Source organism: Arvicanthis niloticus, chromosome 15 (assembly GCF_011762505.2).
Source record: "Arvicanthis niloticus isolate mArvNil1 chromosome 15, mArvNil1.pat.X, whole genome shotgun sequence".
NCBI lineage: Eukaryota > Metazoa > Chordata > Mammalia > Rodentia > Muridae > Arvicanthis > Arvicanthis niloticus.
In genome coordinates, this window is record NC_047672.1 from 15,732,608 (window position 1) to 15,758,059 (window position 25,452).

The 25,452-nt window shown below is 54.2% G+C and overlaps 1 protein-coding gene across 3 annotated transcripts in view; it reads right to left on the reverse strand.

Annotated features, from left to right (window-relative positions):
- The window catches only part of LOC117720609 (SCO-spondin), a 55,347-nt gene that overhangs the window by 13,328 nt on the left and 16,567 nt on the right, over positions 1-25,452 (reverse strand). For 2 of the 3 annotated variants that reach the window (XR_013104026.1, XM_076913377.1), the window contains exons 29-78: positions 25,182-25,418; positions 24,700-24,828; positions 24,536-24,627; positions 24,225-24,456; positions 23,937-24,089; positions 23,511-23,651; positions 23,254-23,436; positions 23,012-23,162; positions 22,325-22,478; positions 22,147-22,201; positions 21,592-21,696; positions 21,128-21,322; positions 20,913-21,040; positions 20,236-20,401; positions 20,009-20,162; positions 19,472-19,544; positions 18,769-18,826; positions 17,232-17,354; positions 16,798-16,941; positions 15,273-15,443; positions 15,024-15,188; positions 13,948-14,127; positions 13,725-13,847; positions 13,513-13,642; positions 13,217-13,342; positions 12,968-13,059; positions 11,893-12,066; positions 11,456-11,647; positions 10,715-10,964; positions 9,783-9,829; positions 9,461-9,631; positions 8,980-9,111; positions 8,573-8,718; positions 8,216-8,310; positions 7,273-7,325; positions 6,893-7,099; positions 6,592-6,762; positions 6,400-6,479; positions 4,816-4,985; positions 4,270-4,316; positions 3,985-4,170; positions 3,699-3,869; positions 3,296-3,496; positions 2,899-2,995; positions 2,604-2,803; positions 2,150-2,316; positions 1,160-1,320; positions 791-1,014; positions 487-528; positions 193-348 (exon numbers count right to left, since the gene is read on the reverse strand). Coding sequence is in view for 2 of the 3 variants with exons in the window: in XM_076913377.1 (XP_076769492.1) it covers positions 193-348; positions 487-528; positions 791-1,014; positions 1,160-1,320; positions 2,150-2,316; positions 2,604-2,803; positions 2,899-2,995; positions 3,296-3,496; positions 3,699-3,869; positions 3,985-4,170; positions 4,270-4,316; positions 4,816-4,985; positions 6,400-6,479; positions 6,592-6,762; positions 6,893-7,099; positions 7,273-7,325; positions 8,216-8,310; positions 8,573-8,718; positions 8,980-9,111; positions 9,461-9,631; positions 9,783-9,829; positions 10,715-10,964; positions 11,456-11,647; positions 11,893-12,066; positions 12,968-13,059; positions 13,217-13,342; positions 13,513-13,642; positions 13,725-13,847; positions 13,948-14,127; positions 15,024-15,188; positions 15,273-15,443; positions 16,798-16,941; positions 17,232-17,354; positions 18,769-18,826; positions 19,472-19,544; positions 20,009-20,162; positions 20,236-20,401; positions 20,913-21,040; positions 21,128-21,322; positions 21,592-21,696; positions 22,147-22,201; positions 22,325-22,478; positions 23,012-23,162; positions 23,254-23,436; positions 23,511-23,651; positions 23,937-24,089; positions 24,225-24,456; positions 24,536-24,627; positions 24,700-24,828; positions 25,182-25,418 (7,200 nt within the window). In the remaining variant the exon portion in view is untranslated. The remainder of the gene's footprint in view (positions 1-192; positions 349-486; positions 529-790; positions 1,015-1,159; positions 1,321-2,149; positions 2,317-2,603; positions 2,804-2,898; positions 2,996-3,295; positions 3,497-3,698; positions 3,870-3,984; positions 4,171-4,269; positions 4,317-4,815; positions 4,986-6,399; positions 6,480-6,591; positions 6,763-6,892; positions 7,100-7,272; positions 7,326-8,215; positions 8,311-8,572; positions 8,719-8,979; positions 9,112-9,460; positions 9,632-9,782; positions 9,830-10,714; positions 10,965-11,455; positions 11,648-11,892; positions 12,067-12,967; positions 13,060-13,216; positions 13,343-13,512; positions 13,643-13,724; positions 13,848-13,947; positions 14,128-15,023; positions 15,189-15,272; positions 15,444-16,797; positions 16,942-17,231; positions 17,355-18,768; positions 18,827-19,471; positions 19,545-20,008; positions 20,163-20,235; positions 20,402-20,912; positions 21,041-21,127; positions 21,323-21,591; positions 21,697-22,146; positions 22,202-22,324; positions 22,479-23,011; positions 23,163-23,253; positions 23,437-23,510; positions 23,652-23,936; positions 24,090-24,224; positions 24,457-24,535; positions 24,628-24,699; positions 24,829-25,181; positions 25,419-25,452) is intronic. The other variant, XM_076913379.1, reaches the window with a different exon arrangement.

Consider the following 25,452-nt stretch of genomic DNA (forward strand, 5'->3'; position numbering starts at 1 on the left):
ACATGGACCAAGGAGCCTGCCAGACTTGGCAGAGCTCGGAGAAGCTGCTAGCTAGTAAAGTGAACAAGAGGCCTAGAGTCAGACACTGATCTGAGATTAGATTGGATCCTTAGATTGCTCTAGGGGAACTGGATGTTGGACTCTAGGTGTGGGTTTGGATCAATTGTTTGAAGGCTGTGATTAGAGTCATACCTGTACATGAGGGCAGGTTACACGGACGCTCCTGTGAGGAGTCCCCTACTGTACAGTTAGCCAAACAGAGGCGTGTGCGGCTACGCCATGCCGGGTGAGCAGGGTCTGTGCAACTGTGGGAACAGGGAGACCATGGAGACCATGGGCCCCAGCCACCTGTGGGAAGGAGGGTAGAGGAAAGAGTATGTAGTCAGTAGTCAGCTGAGGCTCTCCAACCCTTCCAGGAAGTAGGATGGGGAGAGAGGAGGCCCAAAGATAGGCCATACTGGAGAGGTGCAGGGAGGCTTGGAATACCTGCAAGGCCTGTCACGGGCTCCACTGTGGACACTGCAGTCCCTGTGTAAAAGGAAACCTTGCTCAGAAGTGTTTTAGGGTCTTCAATGTACCCTACCAGCAGCACACATACACTGCAGAGCATCCGGTAAGATCTCCAGAAGTGTTGGTTTGGAGACCCAAACAAAAGTCTAGAGGTATTGGGTAAAAGGAAGGAAAATCCAGAGATACCAGCAGAAATAAACAGATACAGGAAAGGATAAAGACAGGCTGAGCCGTACCTGGCCAGGCAGGTGTTTGCCTAGCTGCTTCCTATTTCACTTACCAGGACATTCTGGGCTGAAGCAGTATTCCAGGTCCTGAAGGGGCCCGCGGCAGCTCAGTCCACCGAGCACAAGTGTGGGATGCACACATTGGCGGGTTCGGGTGCGGGTACCCAGCCCACCACAGGAGCGGGAACAAAGGCTCCACATGCCCCAGGGACCAAAGTCGCCATGGACTCTGGAGCATTCCTTCATAGAGCAAGACAGCTTCCCATGAACGCAGGAGCTGGGGAAAGCACAGGCATAAGGGGAAGAACAAAGTGGCCAAGGAGGCCCAGCCAGAATAGAGGATAGAGCTCAGGGTTCTCTATCCTCAGCCCCCCCACCCCCATTACATTCTAGTCCAGTCCCCACCTTGCCGGTTCCCTTACCAGTTTCCACAGGCTGTGTGAAGCATCTGGCCTGAGTGAAGCTCATCTCCAGGTCCAAGGGGCTCGCCCTCATCTCCCAGAAGGGTTGGATAGGATCTGAGGGCAGTGGTAGCCAACCCCAGCTCCTGCAGCAGCAAGACTGTCAACACACAGGGGCACTCCTGGGGGAGGGGGTGAACAGAAGGAGACAGTGACATCTCCCAGGAGGCTTTCTACTGGGTATCTGTATACAGCTTCTGATGAGACTTGGGTAAAGAGAGGGAATGGTAGCAGGAGGGAGGACCTCGGCTTCAGGAGACATTTCCCAGTACACACAGGACTGAGGGCCTCGAGGCTGTGAGCCAGCTAAGAGTCAGCCATCTTTCTCTACAGAACAGCTAGAGCGACACTGGCAGAGCTCCAAGGCTCCAAGACTCGGTGAGGCAGAAAGAATCCGGGCAGTAATCAGAGGACTCTGGATGTCTCGGTGTGAGAGCAACACTGGTGTTCAACGTCCTCCTGACCTTGGAGCATTCCTTCCTCCATCAGGGTCAGCATCATAATCTCTCAGTAGAGGAAATGGAGACAGAAAACATCTCAGGTTCTGGCTGGCAGAGGCCGCCAGGATTATGTGTGGAATCCCAGAACATCTATCTACTGGACTCAACAGAGCAGAGAGAGCACCTGCCTGCCATCTGCCCCCACAGCTGGAGACAGGGATCTGGGGCCAGGTAGGGTGAAGGTGTGGCGGTATTTCCCCACAATGACTTGTCAGGGAAGAGAGGGTAGTGAAGGTCCACAGCGCCCAACACAGAGGATAGGACTGCTGGTCCATGCTCCATGTGCAGTCATGGGAGCCCATCAGGAAAGGCCTCTCAGGTTTGAGTGCTACTTAAGGTCCCATGACAAAGGGGACTGCCTAAGAGGCTACAGATACCTTGGGAGTAGGGAGCCGCCAGATGCCAGGGACAGTGGGCACAGCCTCGGGCTCCTGGCCAGCTGAGTTCTCACCTGGACACAGGCCAAGTGATGCTGAAAGGTGCCCTCTGGACAGTGACACCCCTCCTCACAGCTCTCAGAGAAACAGGCCACCTGTCCAGTGACATGAGCGCAGGAGAAGGGGCAGCCCTCGCTGGGTTGGCATTCCCGGTATAGTCGGCCCTCTGGGCAGCCTGTCTCTGAGACAACACTGGAGTCAGTGCCCTGTCTGATTCTGTCCTCACCACCTACCTCTGTGCCCACCATTTCTATAGCCTGAGAGTCATAGTGTCCACCCTCTTGGCTGTGTCCCTTCCCCTAGGGCTCCCCCACAATCTGGCTATCTCCTCCTTTACTTGCTCATAACTAACAAGGGAAGAGAAAGAAGGAGGACAGGAAGAGGATTCTACAGGCACTCAGTCAGGCTCAAAGGACCTGACAGGACTCAAGGCTCAAGGCTCATTGGGTAGAGGATGGCTGGGCTCACCTCTGCAGACATGGATGTGGCAAATTCGGCTCTGCTGAGCCAGTCCAGGGCAGGGGGGTCGGGCACATTGCCTGGACCGTAGCTGCTCCCCTCCCCCACAGGAAACACTGCATTTCTCCCAGGGTCCCCAGGAGCTCCATATCCCAGGACCAGGGCAGCTGGGTACCTCATGGCACTGCAGAACACCTGCCACACAGGTGCTGGGGACACAGAAAAGGGATTCAGCAAGAGGGCCTGGTCCAAGCTCCTGAAGGCACCATTGACCAGCTCCATAGTCTACTCTCAACCCACTTACCAGTTGTCACAGGGCCCAGTCACCACCTCTCCAGGTTCTAGACTCTCCCAGGAGCTGAGTGTGGACCCTACTGACCGGCTCTGGTTCTCAGGGATTCCTGAAGCCACAAGAGTAAGAGTGAAGCCAGACAGCACAACAGCCTCACCTCGGTCCCCATCCAACACTCCTGGGTTCTAGAACCCCTTCCAACATTACCCACATCCTGAAGGAAGGAGATGCAAACCCTATAACCTGGACTAGCCCAGGGTGTGGGAAATGCAGGGCTTCCAGTTCCCAACCTATAGCCTGGGCCTGGGCCCCATGGGTAGAGATGCAGAACCAGGCAGAATGATACTGAGCTCCATGGCTGCTGGCGGAAGCGGGTGGCAAAGATGAGGGGAAGGGAGGCACTACTCACCCATGGCTCTAGGCTGGAAGTGGCAGTGGCAGTCAGCTGGGAACACACAGAGCCCATCCTGGGAGAGCTGGCCTGGGGGACACCCACAGCCAGACTGGCAGCCCTCCGAGCCTGGCTGGCATGTACTGCCAAGGGACAGGTCCTGGCAGGAATGAGGACATGGTTGTCCACAGGGAAAGAGATCCTGGCCCCCTCCACAGTCTAGGAAAAAAGTGAAAGCGTTAGTGTTAAGGAGCTATCCCAAGAAGTAAGAGCCTCCTGTTATGCCTACACTGGCCCTGCCCTGACACCTCACCCAGAACCCTGAGGCTGTCCTATGTACAGTGGTACTCAGAGTCAAAGTCAGGTCTTTGTCTTTAGACCTACAAAGGACTCTCCCTTACCCCACCCCCAAAGCCTTCACCTGTACACAGGGTGGAGCTGTTCCGACAAGGGCGACTCTGCTGATGGCCCCCAAGACAAGGCATGCCTCCATCAGAGGTGGGAGGATGGCTGCACTCCCGGCTCCGATAGGACTGCCCGAGGCATGCATCACAGGGAGACCATGGCCCCCAAGGGCTCCAGGCTCCATCCACTGCACCAAGGAGACAGAATCATCATCTGTCTTGGAAGACCCAGAAGGTCATCAGGGTCAGAACCTACATTGGGGTTTCTGGGACAGGGTCACAGGCCTCATGGGAACATCACACCTGGGCATGCGGTGGGGTTAGGGCAGGCCTCCATTTGATGCTGCACTCCTGTTTCCTGCTCAGGGCACGGAGCACCTCCATGCTGGGGAGCGGGACAGACACAGGCCCTGGAGCGGGTCCTTGTTTGGCCCCTGCAGGGCTGGGAGCACGCTGTCCACTCTGACCACGAACACCAGTCTCCAGACACTGCGAATGGTAAGGTAGGCATTGGATATAAGTGATATAATCCTAAGATTACTCCCCTACACTCCTGCTCCTCTCCCCACCCTGCAAGCTAGCACGTACCTTGGCAGGGCAGGTCTGTGCAGTTAAGCCTCCCCTCCCTGCAGGTGCTGGGCAAGATGGAGCCAAAGGAAAAGATAACAGTTTAGAATGGCCTAGGCCACCACAAAGTCATCTGGCTTCTGCTTCCTTCCTCTCCATCTTTTCACCTTCATGGTGTAGTCAATGCCCTTCTTCGTTTATGCTTCAGAAGCCTACCAGTCCCATCAGCTGGCCTTTTGGGATAGCAGAACAGGTGTACAGTATTTGGTAATGACTGTAGGCGACTTACAGGTAAGTGAAGGCAGGCGGCAGGAATAAACACCCTATCTGTTGCTTGTTCTCTCCTCCTCAGGAACAAATTCTCAGCCCTCAGCAGACATATGGAGCTGGCTGCCTCAGTTTCCCCTCCTATTAGGTGTGTGTCATGGAGCCTACTCTACATCTTCTCCAGGGGAGGGGGTATCTAGTGTACCACTGTCTGAGCAGGGCTTAGATGCACAGACACCAGGCAAGCCAGTCTTGTCAGCATGCTGCCTTGTGTCCCAGGAATACTGCATGGCCTCTTACCAGTGGTTACAGCCATCAGGCCTCATCAGCTGAGTGCCTGGATGGTGACGCTTCCCGGTCAGCAGGTCCAGGCAGCTGCAGTGACTGGGATGCATGCAGATCGCCCCATCGGCACTCAGTACCTTGCCCAGGGGACAGTAGCAACCTGGCTGGCAGTGCCACACACAGTGCTGGAGAGGTGGGCAGAGAGCAAGCGGGGGGGGGGGGGGGGGGGAGTTAGTCAGCAGGAAACAGCCTGCCGTGGGGAGTTAGAAAGAATCCCAGACCAAGTTGGAAGGGTGGTGGGTGGATGTGATGGTTAATCTTGATTGCTAACTTGATTTAGAATCACCATGGAAACAAAACCACACCCTAAATGTGAGTGGTAGCATTCCATGTGAGGGGGTCCTGGACAGAGTCAGAGAGAAGCAGCCTCATCCCTTGCTTCCCAACTGTGGATGTGATATGACCACTGCCCTCAGTGCCTCTACGCCTTCTGCAAAGTGATGGGCCTCCCCCTACTAACGGTGAACCTGCAAAAGCCCTTCCTTTCTGAACTACTTCTGTCGGCATCTTGTCCCTGCAATGAGGAAGGAGTGCTGTGAGGATGAAGGGTGCCCAGAGAGGCAGAAAAGCACAACCTTACAACTCCTTTCTCTTTTAAGAATTGGTGAAGGGCAAGAAGGGAACCAGCCTGCCACTGAGTTCCCAGTCACTGAGAAGAGAAAGGTGAGGAGCATTCCTACAGATTAACCCCTCAGCTCCCAAGGAATGTATCTGAAAGCTGGGTCCCTGCAAATGTGAAACCCCAATTCTCAGGGGTTGCAGACTCAGTGTGGGGCCTGCATCAATAGCCTGGGGACTGAGACATGAGCAAGCATGAGACATGCATGCCCAGACCTCCCTAGCACTGGGGGAGCAGGTACCCTGGAAAGCTGCATAGCAAGGAAGGCTGTGGGAAAGATCTGGGAACAGGCCTTGTTCAGGATGACCTGCAGCAACTGTCCCATTCTAATTCTCTTGCACCCTTCTTCCTCTCCATCACCTCTCTGGAGCCAGCCCTGGCCTCCAGTATACATATGGCTCAGGCTTCAAAGCACCGTCTTCATCTTCTGAGCTCTTATTATGTCCAGTCTTTAATCCATGTCTGTCTTCCTCCTCCCAGAATGTGGGGCACAGATTCAGAGACCTTGTCTGTATTTGCCTTCAACTGTGTCTACACTGTCTGTGTAGGTGTACACACACACACACACACACACACACACACACACACACTCATTTTGTACACCAAAATGTTTATGGCACTTAAGATGATGGAGTGAGATGTAGTTCCCCCGCCTACATGTTTACGCTGTGTTTGCAGTGGCATTTTAATTTAGAAACATTGGCTGTACTGAAGCCAAGGGCTGCTGGAGAAGGCTGGCTCTCTCATCAGTAAGACAGAGCAAGCCTACACTGTTGTAAACTAAAATCCAGGGCCTCAAGCCTCCCCACCAGGATGTCTGCCCCATTTCTCTCTGCAAGAGACCATGAGCCCAATGCCTCTTGTTCCCCCAAAGGATGCTTCTCTGGACAGCCAAAGGTCAGGTGGGAGACCAGACTCACCACAAGGTCATCACAGGAGCGAGGACAAGGAGGGCCACAGGGGCTGTATTCTGCCCCTTCAATGGCACTGCAGTTGGTCACTGGGAAGACAGAATGGGCTGAGAGTAGGTTGGAGACGTAGGCCTGCCTCCCAAGACTGCTTCCCAGCTTCTTACTGTTTGTTCCTGGGACCACCCCATCCTCTGCAGGTACCTGGGCATGGTTGAGCCTGGCAGGCCTCCCCCTGGGCCTGAGGTCCCTCACAGAAATCCCCCAGGCCCTGGGGTGGTGGCTGGTCACAGGCTCGGGTCCGGCTCCGCAGACCTCCTCCACAGCTCCGACTACAGCCAGACCAGGGGCTCCAAGGACTCCAGCCCCCTGCTTCTGAGGAGCAGCAGAGGAAAGGATATGAAAAGATTTAAGGTTGCTGGAGGCTGCCGTACAAGGGTGAGGTATCCCAGTGATGGCCTCACCCAGGGCTTCAGGGCATGCATCAGCTTAAAGGGACACTTACGATTGCATCCTGGGAGGAGACATGGCTCTTCCTCAGCCTCAGGGCCTGGGCAAAGGGTTGCGGGGGCAGTCACTGTGGGCAGCAGAACCAAGCTGAAGGGTTCCCTGTTGGGTGGGCTAGCACAGAAGCGGCGCCGGTGGCGTCGGGCAGGGCTGCAGGAGGCTGAACACGCACTCCATGGAGTCCAGGATGACCATGCAGGTTGGCCTTGAGGTGTATGGGAGACAGAGAGAACGAGAGAAGAGAATGATGCGATGTGGAGAGGTACCATGACACCTTCTGCCTTGGCTCTTCTGAGGCTTATCTCCTACCCCAACAAAGACCCATGGCTGCTAGGGATGGGAAGCAAGGGCACATGAGTAGTGAGAAGCCTTTCTCACCTTCCTCACAAGGCCAGGAGCTGCAGTTGGTGATGAGCCCAGAGATGCAGGAGCTAGAAGAAAAAGCAGAGGCTTGGGTGCCCCTCAGGGCTACTTGGTACCCACAGAGACTATGTTCAAACTCTGGCCGCTGGAACTTGCAAATATGACATTTATTTGGAGATAGGATCCTTTCAGAGGTAAGCAATTTAATAAGGTTGTTGGAGAGGGGTGTGGCCAATCCAGTGTGACCTGTGTTCTTGTAAGAAAAGGGTATCTGGATGCTGACCTACACAGGGGGAAGATGATAAAAAGAGGGAGGAGACAGTTCTCTGCAAGCCAGAAAATGCCAGATTGGTGCCAAAAAGGTGAGTTAGAACAAATGCTCCCTCTGCCCTCAAAAGGCACCAGGTCTGCCAATACCTTGATCTAGGACATGTGTGGCCATCAATGGCTGTTTTTCAAGGCCCCTACCTCCAGAACATGTGCATGTTTGTGTACATGTGTATGTGTTTGTGCTTGTGCGTATGTATGAATGTGTGTGTGCTTGGAGTGCATGTGAGTATGCATGCATTCATGTGCATGCATGTATATATGTGCATGTATATTGATATGGTATATTTTGTTACAACAATCCTAGAAATTAGCACAAGTAGAGAAAATAAAGACAGGTAATTTTTCTTTTATTACTGGAGATTTAATTAACGGTCTGACACATTCCAGGCAAGCCCTCTACTACTGAGTGTATTTTCAGCCCCTGAGAGAGGAAAGACAAGGATGGGTGGTTGGAGAGTTGCAGGCAGGTTCAGGTGGCAGGGCTGGTTGGTTGCAGCTAGGGGAAGGATGGGCATCTATTTGACCAACTGGAGCCAATATCCCCTGCTACTGAGGAGAGGCAGATGGGTATACTTGAGTCCTCAGGAACCACAGGGCTACTGCAGAACTGGGGGTGGGAGGGTCTTACCAATTCTCACATGGAAGAATCACAGCACTGCCTGGGGAATAAAGGCGCCCCCTGTGGGCACAGGGGCAGTCCTGGGCAGGCACGCATACATTGTTCTGGAATAGAAAGTCCTTTGTCATCCTGGCTCCAGCCTGCTCCAGTCAAAGCCAGAACTCAGTTTCCTAGTCCCTCTCAAGCGCCACCCAGACTCCTTCCACAGAGCTCTACATGGGCCCCTCTGTCAATGGGCAGGGGCAGATCCTCAGCTGAGGACCACATGGGCACCATTGCCCAGGCCCCTGGCTATCTCTTCCCTGCTAAACCAGGGTCCCAAGCTATGAGGAAGCTTTAGTTGTGGCCAGGCAGTGGGATACTTACGAGCAGGAGCATCCCAGAGAGGCAGTAGCAGCCGGGGTGGCAGGTCTGATTAGCCTCTCTAGGGGTGCTGAGATGAGCACAGGAGGCTGGACCTTGGGCACAGTCCAGCCATTGCTGGTCCTCGGGACACACACCTGGCACTGGTCCTGTAGACACATGTGACAAAAAGGGCAGCACAGAGCCTGTCCACTCAGCTCCCTTCTGGGATCTTAGCACGGGAGAAGCACCAGTTCTGGGTATTGATGAGGTTACCATAGAGGTCATACTGTTTTAAAGGACAGGGCTGCAGCAGGGGTGGTGGTGGTGGTGGTGGTGGTGGTGGTGGTGGTGGTGGTGGTGGTGGTGGTGTTAGAAGTATCCTAGCTTGGTGGGAATGAGAACTAGATTCTGCCCAAGGCATCCCTCACCTGCACAGGGCTGCAGGCTGCAGGTAGAGAACTCAATAGGGCTGTGCGGGCCACTTCCTTGAGTGCGGTTTCGGTAGCCACCACCACAGGGCACTGAGCATGGAGTCCAGGAACTCCACACTGCACCAGGGCCTATGGGTAACATTCAGACCGCTAAAGGTCTCACCTTCCATACCCAGCACACCTCCTTCCCAAACCAATATCCAAACACATCCCTTCCTTCTCATCTTGTGTAACTTCATTGCAAGATCACTTCGTCTCTGGGAGACCTGGAGCCTTCAGAGAGGAAGTGGGCTGGCCTCTAGGGAGGGTCTTTCTTAGGGAGTGGACTAGCAAGGCCTCTGGGGTCCCACCTCTAGGACCCTTAGGGAAGTCCCTTATAGAACTTCTGGGGTCCTGAGGGTTATTCTTGGTTTCTCTCTGGAAGGAACCCTAGATAGATTCTTCAAGGAAGTCTCGGGCCCTAGGTTCCAACTCTCACCTCGGCATGGCCTCAAACTGCAGAATTCAGCGTCTAGGTTGGGACCTTGGCACTCAGCACCCCCAAAGGCAGCTGGCGGTGCAGTGCCTGCTCTGAAGCGCCGTCGAATGCCCACATTACAGCTTTGGCTGCAAGGGCTCCATGGAGTCCAGGGGCTCCAGCCACAGGCCACTGCCAGGGTGAAGGGACAGATGTCTGAGTCTAGGGTAAGCTGTCCTGCATCCTGACTTTCCTGGGACATTACCAACACCCCAGGAGGCTATCACTGCAGGGTCTAAAGTCTCCCATAGTCTCAGCACTGACCACCACATGAAGGAAGTACCTGGACAGCGCTCTGAGGTGCACACCATTTCTCCAGAGATGCAAGTGCTGCCAAGAGATGGTCCAGTGAGCTCTAACCCAGTCTACCCAGTCCGTGCCCTTGAAGCACTGGATACCTGCCTCAAGGACCAGGGAGCTGGGCCACCAAATATATAAAATTCACAGAAGTAAATTCTGTAACTTGGACTCTCAACTCCCCCTCCCAAATCCAATGGGCTACGTGATGCTGAGGGTGGGTGTTAAGAGTGTCCTCTGCTGGCAAAGCATGGTGTCAGTTTTGAGTACTTCAAAGAGCAGAATCCAAGGGATCCTATGTCGAGAATTACATTCAAGAAGGAGAAAACCCCTTTCAGAGGGGCTCATGAGCCCTCTCCCCCCAGTTGGGTAGCTATGACAACTAATGGGTGCTGGTGGAAGGAAAGTTCGTTTTCTTTAAGGACATGGCCCCCGGTGGGTGGACCATTCTCCAGTGGATGGTTCATGAGTATCTAGACAACAGTCTTGAGTTCAGGGGTTGGGGTGGATCTGGAAGTAGTTAAGGGGAGGAGTGAGGATGAAGAGGATCAAAATAATGATGTGCACATGTGAATTTGTCAGGGAATGAAATTATATTTTATAAAGGAAACCCCTCTTTAGTTTACACAGCTCTCCCGCCTATCTGAAACCCAGTCTTCCCACAGTCAGATTGGATGAACACTTTCTGTAGACACCTGTGATGTAGCCAGGCAGTGTCTCATTCACTGCAGTCTTCTCAGGAACCATGTCTGGTGTGTGGTCTGCATACTCAGCCCTCTGCCACCCGCCCCCAACATGCACCACTGAGAGAATATGTGAATGAGTCCATTTCTGCCTGACTCTGGAGCACATAGCCCCTCCCTTTGTACCACCTCTCCTCTGCTCTGTCCCCACCCCATTTCTCCACTGGTAGCCTACCAGTTGTTGCAGTCTAGGTGAGCCACTGCTCCCGGTGCATAGAGCTGCCCGTGCAGCTGGCAGGGGCACTGGCTGAGGGGCAGGCAGCTAGCATTATGCAGGAAGAGGCCAGGTGGACAGTTGCAGCTAGGAGCACAGGAGGCAGTGCACTCCACCCCAGGGTCCTGCGCCAGGCACAGCTGAGGGCACGGACCCCCTTCCTCGAGACACTGCTCTGCTGAGCGGAATACCATGTTCTCTGGGCACTGGGCTAGATGAGAAGACAAAGAGGGTCTGAGCCAGGAGAGAAGCTGACAAGGAGGAAAGCCTGGATGTACTGCCTGACAGGGCAGAGGTGAGGAAGTCCCTCCCCACCAGTCCTCTCCCATTCCGTTCCCTCCCCTTGTCCCAGAGCTGGGCTCCACTGGATATGAATGCTCTTGAGAACAGGAGGACACCAGTGTCTGGTCCAGGAGGAATGCCCAATGGACCAGGGAGCAAGAAAAACAGACTTTATGGGCTGATGCTGCACCCCGACCCCATGAGTTCTGCCTTTGAGTGGGCTCTGCCTCTAAGGTCACTCTTATCAGGAACAAGTAAAGTGTCTGGCCCAGTATCTGGTTCCCAGCAAGTGGGAGGAAGAAGGGACTTGGAGAGATACTGGAGTCCCCAAAGGCTCCCTAGCTCTCTGTGGCATGTCAGAGGTCTGATAAGCGCAAAGAGAAGGCTGGAAAGGTCAAAATCCAGGGTGGACATGGTCACCTGGAAAGTGTGGAAGAAATGTGGCACCTGTGCACGGATGCATGTTGCAGTCTCTGGTCTGAGTGTGGGGTCCTAGGCACACAGGGTTCCCAGGAGCAGAACCAGAGCAGCTGCGCCCACGAGTCTGGATACCACCATTGCAGGAGGCTGAGCAAGTGGACCAGGAAGCCCATAAGCCCCAGGCACTCGGCACTGTCAGGAAGAACAGAGGCCATAGTGGCAAAACACAAGCAGGGGAGGAATAATCCCAGATAATATCAATCAAAGTTTCCCATTTTTAAGGAGACTTTGGGTAGGGGCGAGATGAGGTAGCTTAAGGACATCCACCAGGTTGGCAGTTTCCCCTCCTTCCTGGGGGTTGGACTAGGTCAAGGGGTCATTCTCTTTTTCCTATTTCCACTAAGGTTTCCAGCCACACCAGGAAGGCAGGGCTGTACCTGGGCACACAGGGGGGCTGCAGGGTTCCTCCTGGGTGGCCTCTCCAGGACAGATTGTGTCCCTGGAGCTGGGGCACAGTCGAGAACGCTGCCGCCAGCCAGGGTTCCCCCCAGGGACAAGGCAGCTCTGGGAGCAGGAGGACCAGGATGTCCAGGGTGTCCAGCCTGGTATCTCTGAAAGGAAAGACAGTTAGAGGCCTGCTGGCCAAAGGATTGGGGCTCTGGGTCAGGTCCAAAAAAAACAAGAGGCTATGAAGGGTTGGGATCACTCCTATGGCTCTGTTATTAGGACCCCATTCTGCCGCCCCACGCCCCACGCCCCACGCCCCACGCCCCACGTCTCACGCTTCCCTAGGGCACAGCCTTCCGTGGATCCTGCCTGACCTCGTGCCCATGCCCCCCATGGTTCAGCCAACAGCCCACAACGAATTCCCCATCCTCAGTCACTCAGCCCAGCTCTTCTAGCTTTCTCAATATGGGAAACGTCAAAGTTCCCTGTGACGTGTGACCACCCGTCTGGGATCACCATTCACTCTCCACTGACCCCACTACTCAGCCTCCTGCCCTCATTCCCTGTCACCCACTATGCATTCTGCCTCGCAGACCAACAGCAAGTAGCCTGCACTTTAGTGATTTCCCTCGGTCCCCACATAGCCTGAGGCAAAGGGGGCAAACTGGCACCTTTATCCTGCCTCTAAGAGTCCTATCAGCCCTGGGCACTTGAAGCCCACAGCAGCTCATCTCCAGCCTCTGCAGACACCTGTCCCCACATCCAGCCTACCCAGGTATCCAGGAAGTCTGCACCAGAGCCTATCTGTCCCACCCCAAAGCACACTAACCTAGCCCAGTTCCAGGACCACAGCTTGGAGGGGTGGGCACAACTCTTACTTCTACTTTCTGGCTATGCCTCACCTTCCACAGTACCCACTACAGTTTGTGTTGGCATTGGACTTCAGGCAGGAAAGGAAACAATGGAGACACCAGCCTCCTCCAGCAGTTTCATGCACTAGCTCTCTAAGGTACCAGCCAGGTCAAGGACTTGGAAAAAAGAAGGCAGTCTTCTGTTTTACAGTACCTGTCCCACAGTCTGTGTAGCAGGCCTGCAGTTCCTGCTTGTCACCTTCACATGGGGAGCCTCCAAATGCCGCAGAAGGGTTGGTGGGGGACCTGAAGAGAGACTTGCCTGGGCGTTTGTCTTCCTCCTTCACCACCCAGCACTCCTGCCCTCCTTATCCTTTTCCCATCCATTCACTGCCCTTCCTACTAGGGCAGCCCGCTCTGACCCTCTCTCCCCATCTCCTCCACTCTTGCCGCAGCTCCACACCTGAACCTGGCCCTCACTCCAGAGCCACAAGAGCGATCACAAGCAGTCCAGGGGGACCAGGCAGACCAGCCACAGGACTGGGAACAGGCCCCTGGCTTACACAGCAGTGTCCCCTTCTCACATGTGCTGCAGAGAACAGAAAGAGAAGGATCCATCAGCACCAGGGGCCTCTCCATTCAGCACCATTTCTCCAGAGCCCCACCCCACCCACCCCAACCCCACCCCCGGCCCAACACCCTCTCCCACCCGGATACTCAACCTTGGACTAGCACCACCCCTTAGTGTAGCACACTCACCATTGGCTGCAGTTGTCCAACAGGAAGGGCAGCCTGGGCTGCATCAGCTTTTGGCCCACCAGGCAAGGGCATTCAGAGAGGGGCAGACAGTGAGAGTCCTGGAGGAAGAGCCCAGGAGGGCAGCGGCATCCTGGGTGCAAGGAAAGAACACTTAGGGACAGTGCTGAGCTTGGGAGGGCACCTCTTACTTCCTCTTTCTGGCTCTGCCTCACCTTCCATGCAGCGCCCACTGCAGCTTCCGTTGGCTTCGGGGTCCAGGCAGGAGGGTGGACATGGGGGTACTAGTCCCTTCTGGCACAACTCAGCATTCACATGTACACGGCCTGCCTCACAGTCTGAGAGGAGAAGATCTCAAGTAGGGTGGGCACCAGAAGATCCTGAGACAAACCCTGGGACTCTACTGTCGGAGGTCTCTCCCAGCCAACTTCCCTTTACCTGTGTCACCTGGGCAGACCTGCAAGTTGCAGGGTGCCTTCTCATGGGAAGGCCCAGGGCATGGGGCACCACCATTCTTGGGAGGAGGGTCCACACAGCTCCTCTGGCGACTCTGGTGGCCACCTCCACAGGAGACACTGCAGGGCTCCCAGGGCCCCCACTCTGCCCATGCCCCAGCCACTGTAGAGGAAGAAGGGGATCCATCAGAAAGACTCCAAGAAGACAGGTTGTGTAGAGAGGGGAGAGCCAAGCCAGGGAGCCTCTTCCAACCCCTTGGGGGTAGGTGGCCTAGCAGACAAGGGCAGCACCCTAGCAGTTCTAAAGTCCCTGTATTATGGAAAACTGTCTGTGAGTGAGAAAACCAGTGACAGCCACCTGGTAACTCCAAGGATAGAGTTCCAGCCCCTGGCAAGGTTATAATGCCAAAACCCTGAAGTGGCGCACATCTGGCAGCCATGATACAGGAAGCTACCAAAGCCAGGGATGGGGAACCTGATATAGGAGCTATGGAGAGGCTGAGGGGTGTGTGTGTGTGTGTGTGTGTGTGTGTGTGTGTGTGTGTGTGTGTGTGTATGAATGCACGCACGTGCGTGTGTACTGTCTCAGCAGCACATAGAGCAAGCTGGGAGCCACTGTGGTCGAGTGACTGAACACAAAGGTCTGTAAGGCCTTCAGCCATGGAGCCAGGGGCAGGTGAGTGGTAGCCAGCTGTCACTTAACACACCCTCTTATGTTCTCTTCCTCTCTCCGCACACATGGAAATGTGACTGGCTGGAGGTAAGAACAACTGTAGAAATACCAGTTTACAGCATGAGAACCCTGAGTGAAGAGATTCCCTTGGGCTACCTTGGGCAACCTAGGCAGGCTAGGAAGGGTGGGCGGGGCCAGAGGAGAGAGTATCCTGACAACTCTTCGAAAGCTGGGAATCACATGATCACATGGCTATCTTTGTGCTACAGTCCCAAAAACCTGGACACAAGGAGAGCAGGGCACTTGTTGAGGGGCTCTGATATGAACCAACCAGGTCGCCCACAGCAAGCGGCCAACCCCTATTTCCTTCTGGAGTGCTAGGCTACCTGGGCAGGCTTGCACAAAGCAGGACTGGCTACGGAACTGGTCCAACAGACAGCTGCCTCCAGGCAGGGGAGGTCTCAACAGCTCTCGGTGCTGGAAGATGAGGCCCAGGCCACAGCTGCGACTGCAGTCACTCCAGCCAGACCAAGGTGCCAACACACAGTCTACTGCAGGGGACAGCACACCAGGGCTTAGAAGGAGGCTCAAGCAGGAACAGGACCCTCAGGACTGTGCCTCAGGCCAGCGCGTACCGCAGTCGTCCTCGTCAGAGCCATCCTGGCAGTTCACCTGAAGATCACAGCGACGCTCAAGGGGTAGACACTCGCCACTCCCACATCTCAGCTGGCGTGGGGAGCACAGGGCCCTTGAGGCTGGCAACCCAGGGAGGGCAGTAGTCGGCACAGTGAAGGGCTCAGTACCTGCTGCCAATTGGTCATTTGAGGAGAGAGAAGGGAGCCACATAAATGATTTCTGGCTGGATGAGAAACCAAGTCTCTTGAACTTGAGGCCAAGATCGGGACAGTTGGCTGAGCAGAGGCTCCGGCCTTTCCTCGCCTCCCAGTGCTTCTGCAATCCTCCACTCAGGATGAGCCCACATAAGGTCTTTGTTCTACACAGTTTCACAGTTTCTCTACTGGTAAGTATCCAGAGAGAAGTCAGTGCATGCAGAACAGCCCCTCCCCTTGGTTATCCTCTCTCCGAATGGCTTCTCCCTGGGGTGCCGGTTACTATAATTGGTTAACACTTTTCCTTTGAATTGGAAAACCAAGCTTTGATGAAAATGATCTACCTTGGATGGATGGATGGATGGATGGATGGATGGATGGATGGGTGGACAGGTGAGTAGAGACTATGTGGATAGATGAATGACTATGTGGGTACATGGGTAGATGGATGGACAGAGAGATGAGTGTATGAATGGGATAGCTAAGTAGATGGTAAGTAAATAGGTAGGTGGGTGGGCAGGTGCAAGAGTAAATAAATGAATGTACAGACAGACAGACGATAGATAATAAGATAGGTAGCAAATGGATATGTGGGAAGGTTGGTAGACAGATAGGTCAACAGATTAATAGATATACATTTGGAGAGAGGGATGGAGAGATTGAATAAATAATCAGATGTATGGACTGTGGATGAAAAGATGGGTGTGTGTATGGATGGGTAGATTTAAGAGTATATGGGTGGGTTTAGAGATACCTCAGTGGTTAAGAGTACTGCTTGCTCTTCCAGAGGACCCATGATTGATTCTCAGCACCCACATGGTAGTTCGCAACCATTTTAATTCCAATTTCAAAAAATCCAATATCCTTATCTGGTCTCCATGAGCATACACATGTGGTATGCATTCATGCACATGCATGTGCATGTACACACACACACACACACACACACACACAAAACAATAAAAATATTTTTAAAAAGAATGGGTGGATGACAGATACATAAAGAGATGGATGGAGCAATGGATAAGTGGGTGGGGATGGGTGAGTGTGTGGGGGATGGGTGGGTAAATGTATCAACAGATAAGTGGGAAGGCGGACTGATGGACAGTTGCGTATCCTCAGCAGCCAAATGGGTTTAACAAAACAGGCTGGGACCCAATGCCTAGCCCGTCCTCTTCATTATCTCCAAAGACTCTGGTGCTCCTAGTCGTTTTACGATTTCTCTCCACTCCCTGGTGCTCCAGCCCCTCCCATATCCTTTCCATAGGAGCTACCCAGATCTGAAACCCTCTTGCCATCCCCAGTGTGTGATGCAGTCCCTCTAGCTCACCACAGTGCTGCTCATCGGAGCCGTCAAGACAGTCCTCCCTCCCGTCACACAGCTGCTCCTGCTCCACACAGCCCAACACATCACAGGGCACCTGCCCAGGGCCACACTGCACGGGTGGGAAGGGCCTGGGGCTGACACTTTGACCTGCAGACAGGATACCACCACAGGATGCCAGCTGACTTGGGAACCAGCCACTCTTACCCTTCTTCCTTGGTCAGTTCCTAGAAGTCCCCAACTTCTCTTAGTGTCTAGGATACATCACTTTCTACTTTCCTGGGGTAATGAAAAAGGAGTGAGTTGAATCAGAAAGGCCCATTCTAGCAAAAAATGACGTGGAGCCATGTGACCTTGATCTAAGTGACGAACCTCTTGTGGCTTCTGCTCCTCACAGAGAAGCTAGGTTCACACAGGGTTTTCAGGCAGAAGAGTCTTACCAACAGGAGTTCCTGGCGTGACTGAGTGTGGGGGATGCACCGTCGCAGCTGCCATTCCAGGGTGTAGACTCTTGGCACCAGGAGGGAAGGTAGAGGTGGAGGTCAGAGTCTGCATGGAGTGCCCTGAAACAGGCAGAGGGCCCTCAGAAGCGTGGATGAGACCTGCTATTTCCCCTGATGGGGTGGAGTTAGACATCACTGGTTCAGCTTCCTGGCCTATGAAAGGTGGTGAGACAGACTCTGAAGAAGGCACCCCTGGTTCCTATGTGGTGCAGGATAATTACAGCTATCACAGGACCCCTCAGATAAAAAAGAAAGGATTTCTATCACCCAAGCAGCATGAGAGGGAGTTAAGGGAAAGAAGAAGAAGAAGAAGAAGAAGAAGAAGAAGAAGAAGAAGAAGAAGAAGAAGAAGAAGAAGAGGAGGAGGAGGAGGAGGAGGAGGAGGAGGAGGAGGAGGAGGAGGAGGAGGAGGAGGAGGAGGAGGAGGAGGAGGAGGAGGAACAGATGTGATCTAATACTGTACTCTAGTTGTGTGAAGACACAGCAACTTCCCTCAGTGTGAGTTCACTGTAAAATAAGGCGTTAAGAAGTGAGGAAGGACTGGAGCCATTTAAAAAGAACAGCAGAAGGAGCAAACATGACTGAGACTCGGGATGAGGGCATTGCCACTGATGTGAAGACACAAACTTGATTTCAGCTTCTTGACAACTGTAGTGAAAAGGAGAGCCAGACATGCATTTTCTGCCAAAATATTCATCTTCAAAGACAGCCTTTTTTGGAACCAGACTTAGAATGAGACTAGGATTCATCCCATAAGCCCACACGTTGAAGAAGCGATTTTTTTTCCCTTTTTTACAAAAGACACAAAGATATGGTACAGCCAGACTGTTGAACAACTTCCACTAGAATTCACGGGGAAGAGCCTCCTAGTCTCATAGGCGAGGAAACTGAGGCACAGGGTTGGGATGGTTTGTCCAATGTCTTCCAGGATAGTCAGTACAGCTTGCTCCTTTGGTGGTCCATGCCCATCCCAACCCACATTGAGTCAGCTCCCTTGGGGACGATGGTGCAGGTGGCTTATCAGTAGCCCTGGGGAAGCTGGTACATGCTGAGCAAGGAGTCCCTTTTACTGCTTAGAAGTATCCTAAGATGGGTACTCTGTCCCCTCACACTTTAGAAAAACACCTAACATCATGATTAGATAAGAAGAAAGACCAAGATGAGGCCAGGTGGAATCTCAACTTTCTCAAGGAGGCTGGCCCAAGATAGGGGGCTGCAGCCATAGAGACAATCACTTGGTCCTAGAGACTGTCTTTGTCCCCCTCAGATTGCACATTCTGGGTCTAGTAGGCTGAGCAGGTTAGGACCTGGCCAAGCACCTGGTGAGTGGTATCTCTTGACCCTATAGCTCTCCGGTCTTGGGAGAATTAGGACAGGGGGTTTTAGCCTCTGGAACACCACTGCCTTTGCTCTAGAAGGAGAAGGGATGACAAGGGCGGGGACTTGGGGAGGGCTTTGGAGTCTGTGCACACACCTGCACTAGGCACGGATGATCCCTGCTTGGGCTGCTGGTGTTCCATGTCTGCCAGACCCTGCAGAAGGAGAGAACTTAGCCTTTCTGCTCAGACCTCCAGGAAAGCTCCACCTGACCCATTTCTTTTCCAGCAGGCCACAGCTCCTTCCTTCCCACCTCTATCTGTTTCCAGAAGCTCAGAGCTGAGGACAGAGATGATTTTCCTGAGAGGTAAGTAGGCTGACTATCCCAAGGTACTGGCCCACAGGTTAGCTCATGACTGAGCTAACCTCCCCTGCAAGGTAGATGAGCCGGGGCATCCTCAGACATTGGCCCACCTGTGCAACCGCTTCATCTCTTTTCCCCAAAGTCCTGGGCCTCCCCAATGCCCTGAGCAGGTTGTTTGTCAATAGAAAGTGCCCTGTCCCTTTGTGTCACAGATATCCCCGCACTCCAAGCTTTGTCCAAAATGCCTCTGGGGACCCCAGGCATAGTTTCCAAAAGCAGATGGTATCACCTCACCGGTGACAGAGCTCTTGCCACCCAGACCACACCACCCTACCTCATGCCAAGCTGGCTTCCAGACAGTTCAGGACTGAAGGCCTGACAGAGCAGCATCAGGAAATACAAGTTGGAGGAAAAGCCACTGACCGCATACAGAGTGAGGACAAGGTAGATACAGGAAGTACACTGCTGAGGGAGTGGAACTCAAATTCCCACTCACCTCCATGGGCTGGAACGAAGTCTTTCCAGGCTGAGCAGAGGAGAGGGCTGGGGTCCTGGCCGTGGGGTGGATTCTAGAAAGAAAAACCATCAAGAGGGCTCAAGGGGATCTCCCAGCCCTGGAGCCCAGCCATCCTAAAGAGATCAGGGGATTTTGGACCAGGGTAGGGCATTCAGGAGAGGCCCTGACCACCAAGGCTGGACAAAGGTGGCTCTAACAGTGGTCTTAGCTTGATCGTGTCACGATCACCAGAGGACGGGTAAAGCACTCCCATTGCCACCCTCAGGACCAGGTAGAAACTGAGTGACTCCCATCTATCCCGCTGGGTGATGGTGGTGGTCTTAGCTCAGGGGCCATCGTTTGAGAGTTGCTAAACTCCAGATATCAGAAAAATGTACAGGACCCAAGACTCTCACGGTGGTAAGCGCTCAAGGGCACTCAGCTAAGACTCCTCAACAGTCATGGTTTGGGGGAAGGCAAGACAGGGCTCCTCCCATTCACCTTCCCATCTATGTGCAGCCCAAGGCCAGGCCATACCTGCTGGTAGTGCTTGCACGAAGGGGCCCACAGCCCTCCTCATCAGAGCCATCCTCACAGTCCACAGAACCATCACATGGCCCACCCTTTGGGGCACAGTCACCACTGGCACAGCGGTGCCTGGTCCCTGGACATAGGGGTGCCAATGGGGACACTGTGGAAGACACATGAGTAAGGACTCCTGACCTCACACGGCCCACCCTTGTCCCTCCAGCTCCCAAGCTGACCTGTTTCTGGCATACAGCCCAGTAGCTCCACCCACAGGAAGATATCCTGCGGGTTGTTGTCTCTGAGGTGGCTACCATGCGGCCACACCCTGATGTACCTTGCCTGTACCATCTGGTCGAATGTCCGTATCTCAGGGGCCATGTGGTTCAAGCTCTCCGGGGAAGGCTGTGGAAGACATTACTTGTGGCCCAAGTCCCACCTCTTGCTCAAGCTGTCATGGTAACTCTGTTTTGATGTCCCTCCTGAGTCCCCCCACCCTCATGACACAGATAAACTCCTCCGTAAAGCAGGTGCTCTCTAAGGAGAATGGACATGAGTGGACTGAGTCTTGTGGCCGCAGGGGCCTGTCGTCCTGGGGAGGATGCCCACTCCTAAAGGAACAGAGGCTGCTGCAGAGACCTGTGCTTCCGAGGGCCTCTGTGAACCGGCTGTGTTTCCATCCTGCTCCTTCACAAGCTGGCATAGAGGATCATGCATGCAGATTCTAAGTCACTTTGGTGTTTTCAGATGTCCCTGGACTCTCAACTCATAGTCTCTGCTAGTTAGTAGGCATCCCACAGATGTCTAAAGCAAGGACTGTCCCCCAGGGGACTGAAAGTGCCTTGGGGACAATGGCTGTGTATCCACAAAGAGGTTTGTTGCACCACCTGCCCCAGGGCACTGGAGGGCTCAGTACCTTGGGTGGAGGCAGAGTACCAGACAGAGAGTTGAGATGGTTGTACCACTGTAGACCGTCACTGCTGAACTGGAGCGACAAGCTGGAGACATAAGCAGCAGAGGAGCCGGTCCTCTGCACGATGATGCCTGAGAGGAGACAAGGGCAGGGCAAAGGTCAGCACTGAGACAGCCACCTCTCCCCATTCCCTATCCTGTCCCCTCTTCCTCACTGACCAGTTAGGTTCCGAGGACGAAGCAGGTCCAGCTGCAGATAGAGTGGCTGGGTGTTCCACTCCGCATAAGCGTCCTCTCTGGGGCCAGGCCCTGTTGTGGGAGCTCCCATGGGGGCAGCCCTGGTGCTATGTTCCAGGTACTGGGATGGTGTCCACATGGGCAGTCCAGCCAGGCCCAGGGGAGAATAACAGGCATCTGGGTACAGGAAAGAAAGAGAGAGGTAGGCTCCAGTAAGGCAAAACAGAGGGGCAGGGACAACCAGGGAGCCCCAGGGGAGCTGTGGTACAGAGGACAGAAAAATGGAACAAGGGCAGAGCAGAGTCAGTGAATGCAACTTGGGATGAGTGACTTCAGCACCTGCAGTGTGTGCAAGGCTTGGGACTGGGCCGGAGATCCTGTCTCTCTAGAGGTCTGGCAATCGCTAGGGCAGTCCCTCTCAACACCCAAACCAGCACATGACTTACCCGCCATGGGAGGCAGAACATAGGTGACCAGAGAGGCTCCAATCTGAGGGCTGGGGGCGGGGGCGGGGGCAGGAGTGGTTCTGGGGATCACTGTCTGGTTCTTTCCTGTGCAGAGACCCAGTGGTCAGGAGAAAGAGTGGGAGAGGCTGCCACCAGCCATCAACCCAGCACCTAGGCTCCGCACACTTCCCAAAACACAGTCCCTCTCATGGCTTCTCAGGTACAAAAGCCATCTGGGAAAGGTTCCTCCTTCCTTGTGTGTGAACTGGGGCTTTCCACCTCCACTCACTATTTAGAGAACAGAATGATACCCGCAGGCCAAAACAACTTTCAGATGATGTGTGTGGAACAGGTGCAGCTTCTAACCTATGTGGGCGTTAGGGAGCGACTCATTGTGCAGTGAACCTATGTCACTGTACATGCTTGGTAGGTGCTAGCTTCGTCAATTTGTAAATACGCCTTGAGGATAAGGAAACCCCACCACGGCTCCCTGGCATAGCCTTCAGTGGGTTCTTCTCTTCTTGAGGCTTTCTGCTGCCCTCCAGTTCCACTCACCAGGCAGTGCACAGTGGCAACACGAGTCTCCCATTCCCTCCACCAGGACCCAGCCCTGTGAGAACATAGAAGTCAGGCCACTTGTCCATCACCGAACCACACAATCGGTTGCCCCAAGCCTGGCTGGCTCATATCACCCCTCCAGGCTCTGCCCTCTCCACATTCCCAGGCCCCTCACCTGGGGACAGCTGCCTATTGGGCAATAGGGGGAGCAGCGTGTGATACTCCTGTGCACACACTCACACACCATGCAGGGGCCCCCGCGCCAGCGTTCCCCGACACGATACGTGAGGCCCCACTGTTCACAGCCCTCACAAGGCTCTGTCTGGCACCTGGGAAGGGAGATGTGGTTACAGCTCCTTGAGAAGGGAGTTCACTCAAAGCTATCCCCACCCTACTTGCTGGACAAAGGGCATTCCTAGGCTTGTGACTGTCAGTAATAAAACTAAGAAAGTCCTGGGTAAATGTTTGGTCATGCTATATTCCCACTCTATCCCTGGAGGTTCCACAGCGGAGGTAAGCACTTTGGGCCAACAGTGTAGGTAAATACAGCCTGTTCCAGAAGAGCTGAAATAACTGTGCCCCTACAAGCCTCCCAGATGCACTCCCCACCCACTAGAGACACAGAGACCTATTCTTGCCACTGGATTGCTAAGCTCTATTTGGAAGTTCTGTCTACTGGATCTAAGAGGTACAAGAGTGAAGTAGGAAAAGACAGCTGAGGTGTCCATTGGCGACCAGAGAACAGGTTGCTAGTCTGGAGTTTCTGGCAGATGTGAAATACTTAGTTCAAAGAGAGAATCATTGGATTGCACTGGATTGCATAGCATTGGAGCAGAAGATAATCGTGTCCCTAACTCCGTACCTGCGGGCTTTGCGGTGGATGCCACGGCACTGGCGACCGTGCCCTGAGAAGGGTGGGTTGTTAGGGCTCCGGAAAGACCACTGGAGGCTCTGGCTGCTGCAGGGGCCCAGGCACTCTGCCCAAGGGGACCAGGAAGACCAGCCACAATCCACTGAGAGATAACAGAAATCAAGGCTTGGTGGTCTGGAGAGGAAGCAGCGCCCTGACCCCCACTCCAGGGAAGGGCCTGAACAGAAGCTTACCGGCACATTCTGGATTGGGCCGGCAGCGATGAGGCTGCCCATCCTGGCAGAAGCAGAGCTGGCAGTCCATCTTGATGCGTTGTCCAGGCCAGTAGCGGGCACCATCCACCAAGCAGGGACACTGCCTGGGCCTCACACACCGCCCCTCAGTGCCCAGCACCTTCCCTTCTGGGCACCAGCAACCTGGGTAAAGCCTAGCATTAGGCATCAGGCAAAGCAAGGCCCCCACAGACCCAGTTCAGTACCTACCCCCTCACCTGGGCTGCTGCAGGGCCTGCCAGGAGAGCACACAGCCTGACCAGAAATATCTTCACAAGTCAGAGGGCAGGGGGCACAAGGCCGGAATACCAACTCCCCAAAGCAAGTAGCATTGGGGCAGCCCTCTTGAGGGCAGGGGTCTGAAAGTGGGCGAGGACAACGTCAGAGCTTAGGGAGAAGCATCTGCAGCAAAGACCTGGTGTTCATCCCATTCTGCATCCACCATAAGCCCCCATGTCTTCAGTGTCTCACATGGTGACTCCCATGCCCACAGTACCCTCCAGCAACCCTCTGTTCTTGCCATCTTCTCCCATCCCCTCACCAGTATCCACCCAGAGGTCCCTCCCCCAGTGTCCACCTATCCTCTCAGCATCCAATCATCAGTTGCCCCATGCCTTTACTGTGCCCTCTCCCCCTTTACTCACTGGTCTGGTGGGTGCTACGAGTGTTTCCAGGCAACAGGGCACAGTCCTGGCCCCCATTCTGGGGTGGCCGGCACTGCCGATGCCGTGTCATGGTGCCCCCACAAGATTCAGAACATGGAGACCAGGGAGACCAGGAGCTCCATTCACCATCCACTGCAAGAGAGGGCCAGGACAGTATGTGTGTTAGGGTGCAGGCTTGGAGGCAGGACTGGGGTTTAAGAGCCTCTATTGTCACCTGTCTCTAGGATCTACTGCTCCACACCCCCTGTCAGATGTCCCTTCCCTCACCTGGGCAGGCTTCCATGAAGCAGGCCTGTGACTGGTGCTGTAGGCCTGGACAGTTCTGTAGCACCTGGAGACTGGGCGTGGAGCAGTTTCGGTTCCGACTCTGTATGCCAGGCCCACAGGTCTGACTGCATGGCTCCCACGGACCCCAGGAGCCCCAGGCCCCACAACCCTGCTCGTCCAAGGAGGGCTCTGTTTCATCTGTCAATTCACAGTCTGGGTTCCCGTCACAAACCTGGGAAAGCAACAGGCTCAGGCTTCTGGTTAGGTGTATAAGATCTGAGCCTACCCATCTCTGCTTGAGACTCTCTTACCAGCAGAAAATCAATGCAAGTGCCATTTGGGCAGGAGAATTCTGGACAAGGAACCCCTGTCCTGTTGGGGCCTCCTGAGGCTGACTGCTCCTCTGGGGAAGAGAGAACAGTTAGCTAGGAATTACTGCCATACATCCTAGAAAGCAAGAAAACAGTATCCATACCACAGTGCAGCTCATCCTCGCCCTGGGGGCAGTCAAGGATCCCATCACAGAACTGCTTGGGACTCAGGCACAGCCAGGGAGCCAACCCACAGGAGAAGAGGCCTTGGCATGAGGGCAACTGGGTGGAACCTATGGATAAGAAGTGTCCTATTAGATGAGCGGTGGTGGTTGTGCCTTCAATTCCAGCATTTGGAAGGCAGAGGCAGGCAGATCTCTAAGTTTGAGACCAGCCTGGTCTACAGAGTGAGTTCCAGAACAGCCAAGGCTACACAGGGAAAGCTTATCTAAAACAAACAAACAAACAAACAAACAGAAGTATCCTGGCATGCTCCTGCCTCACCCCCATCCTATCCTCACAGAAGGACAGAGAAAGCCAAGGCATTAGAGGAGGACACAGGAGGCCGAGTCCTGTCCTGGATCAAAGGGACCTTTAGAATGGGGGATTGAAGAAGAAGAGACAGAGTAAGGCATGTGACTTTTACCGCAAACATCGGGGTCCTCATCTGAACCATCGGGGCACTGTGTCACTCCGTCACATAGCTGTCCTGGGGACACGCAGTGTGAGCTATGGGCACAGGGCATTTGGTACAGCATGCAGGGCCCACCACAACCAAGCTCATCACTGCCATCTGTGCAGTCTTCCTCCTGGTCACAGCGCCAGCCCCGGGGGGTGCATTCTCCACTGTTGCACTGGAACTCAGAGAGGCTGCAGGGGGACGCTGCAGAAGATGGGTTGCTTAGACCGGCGAGAGT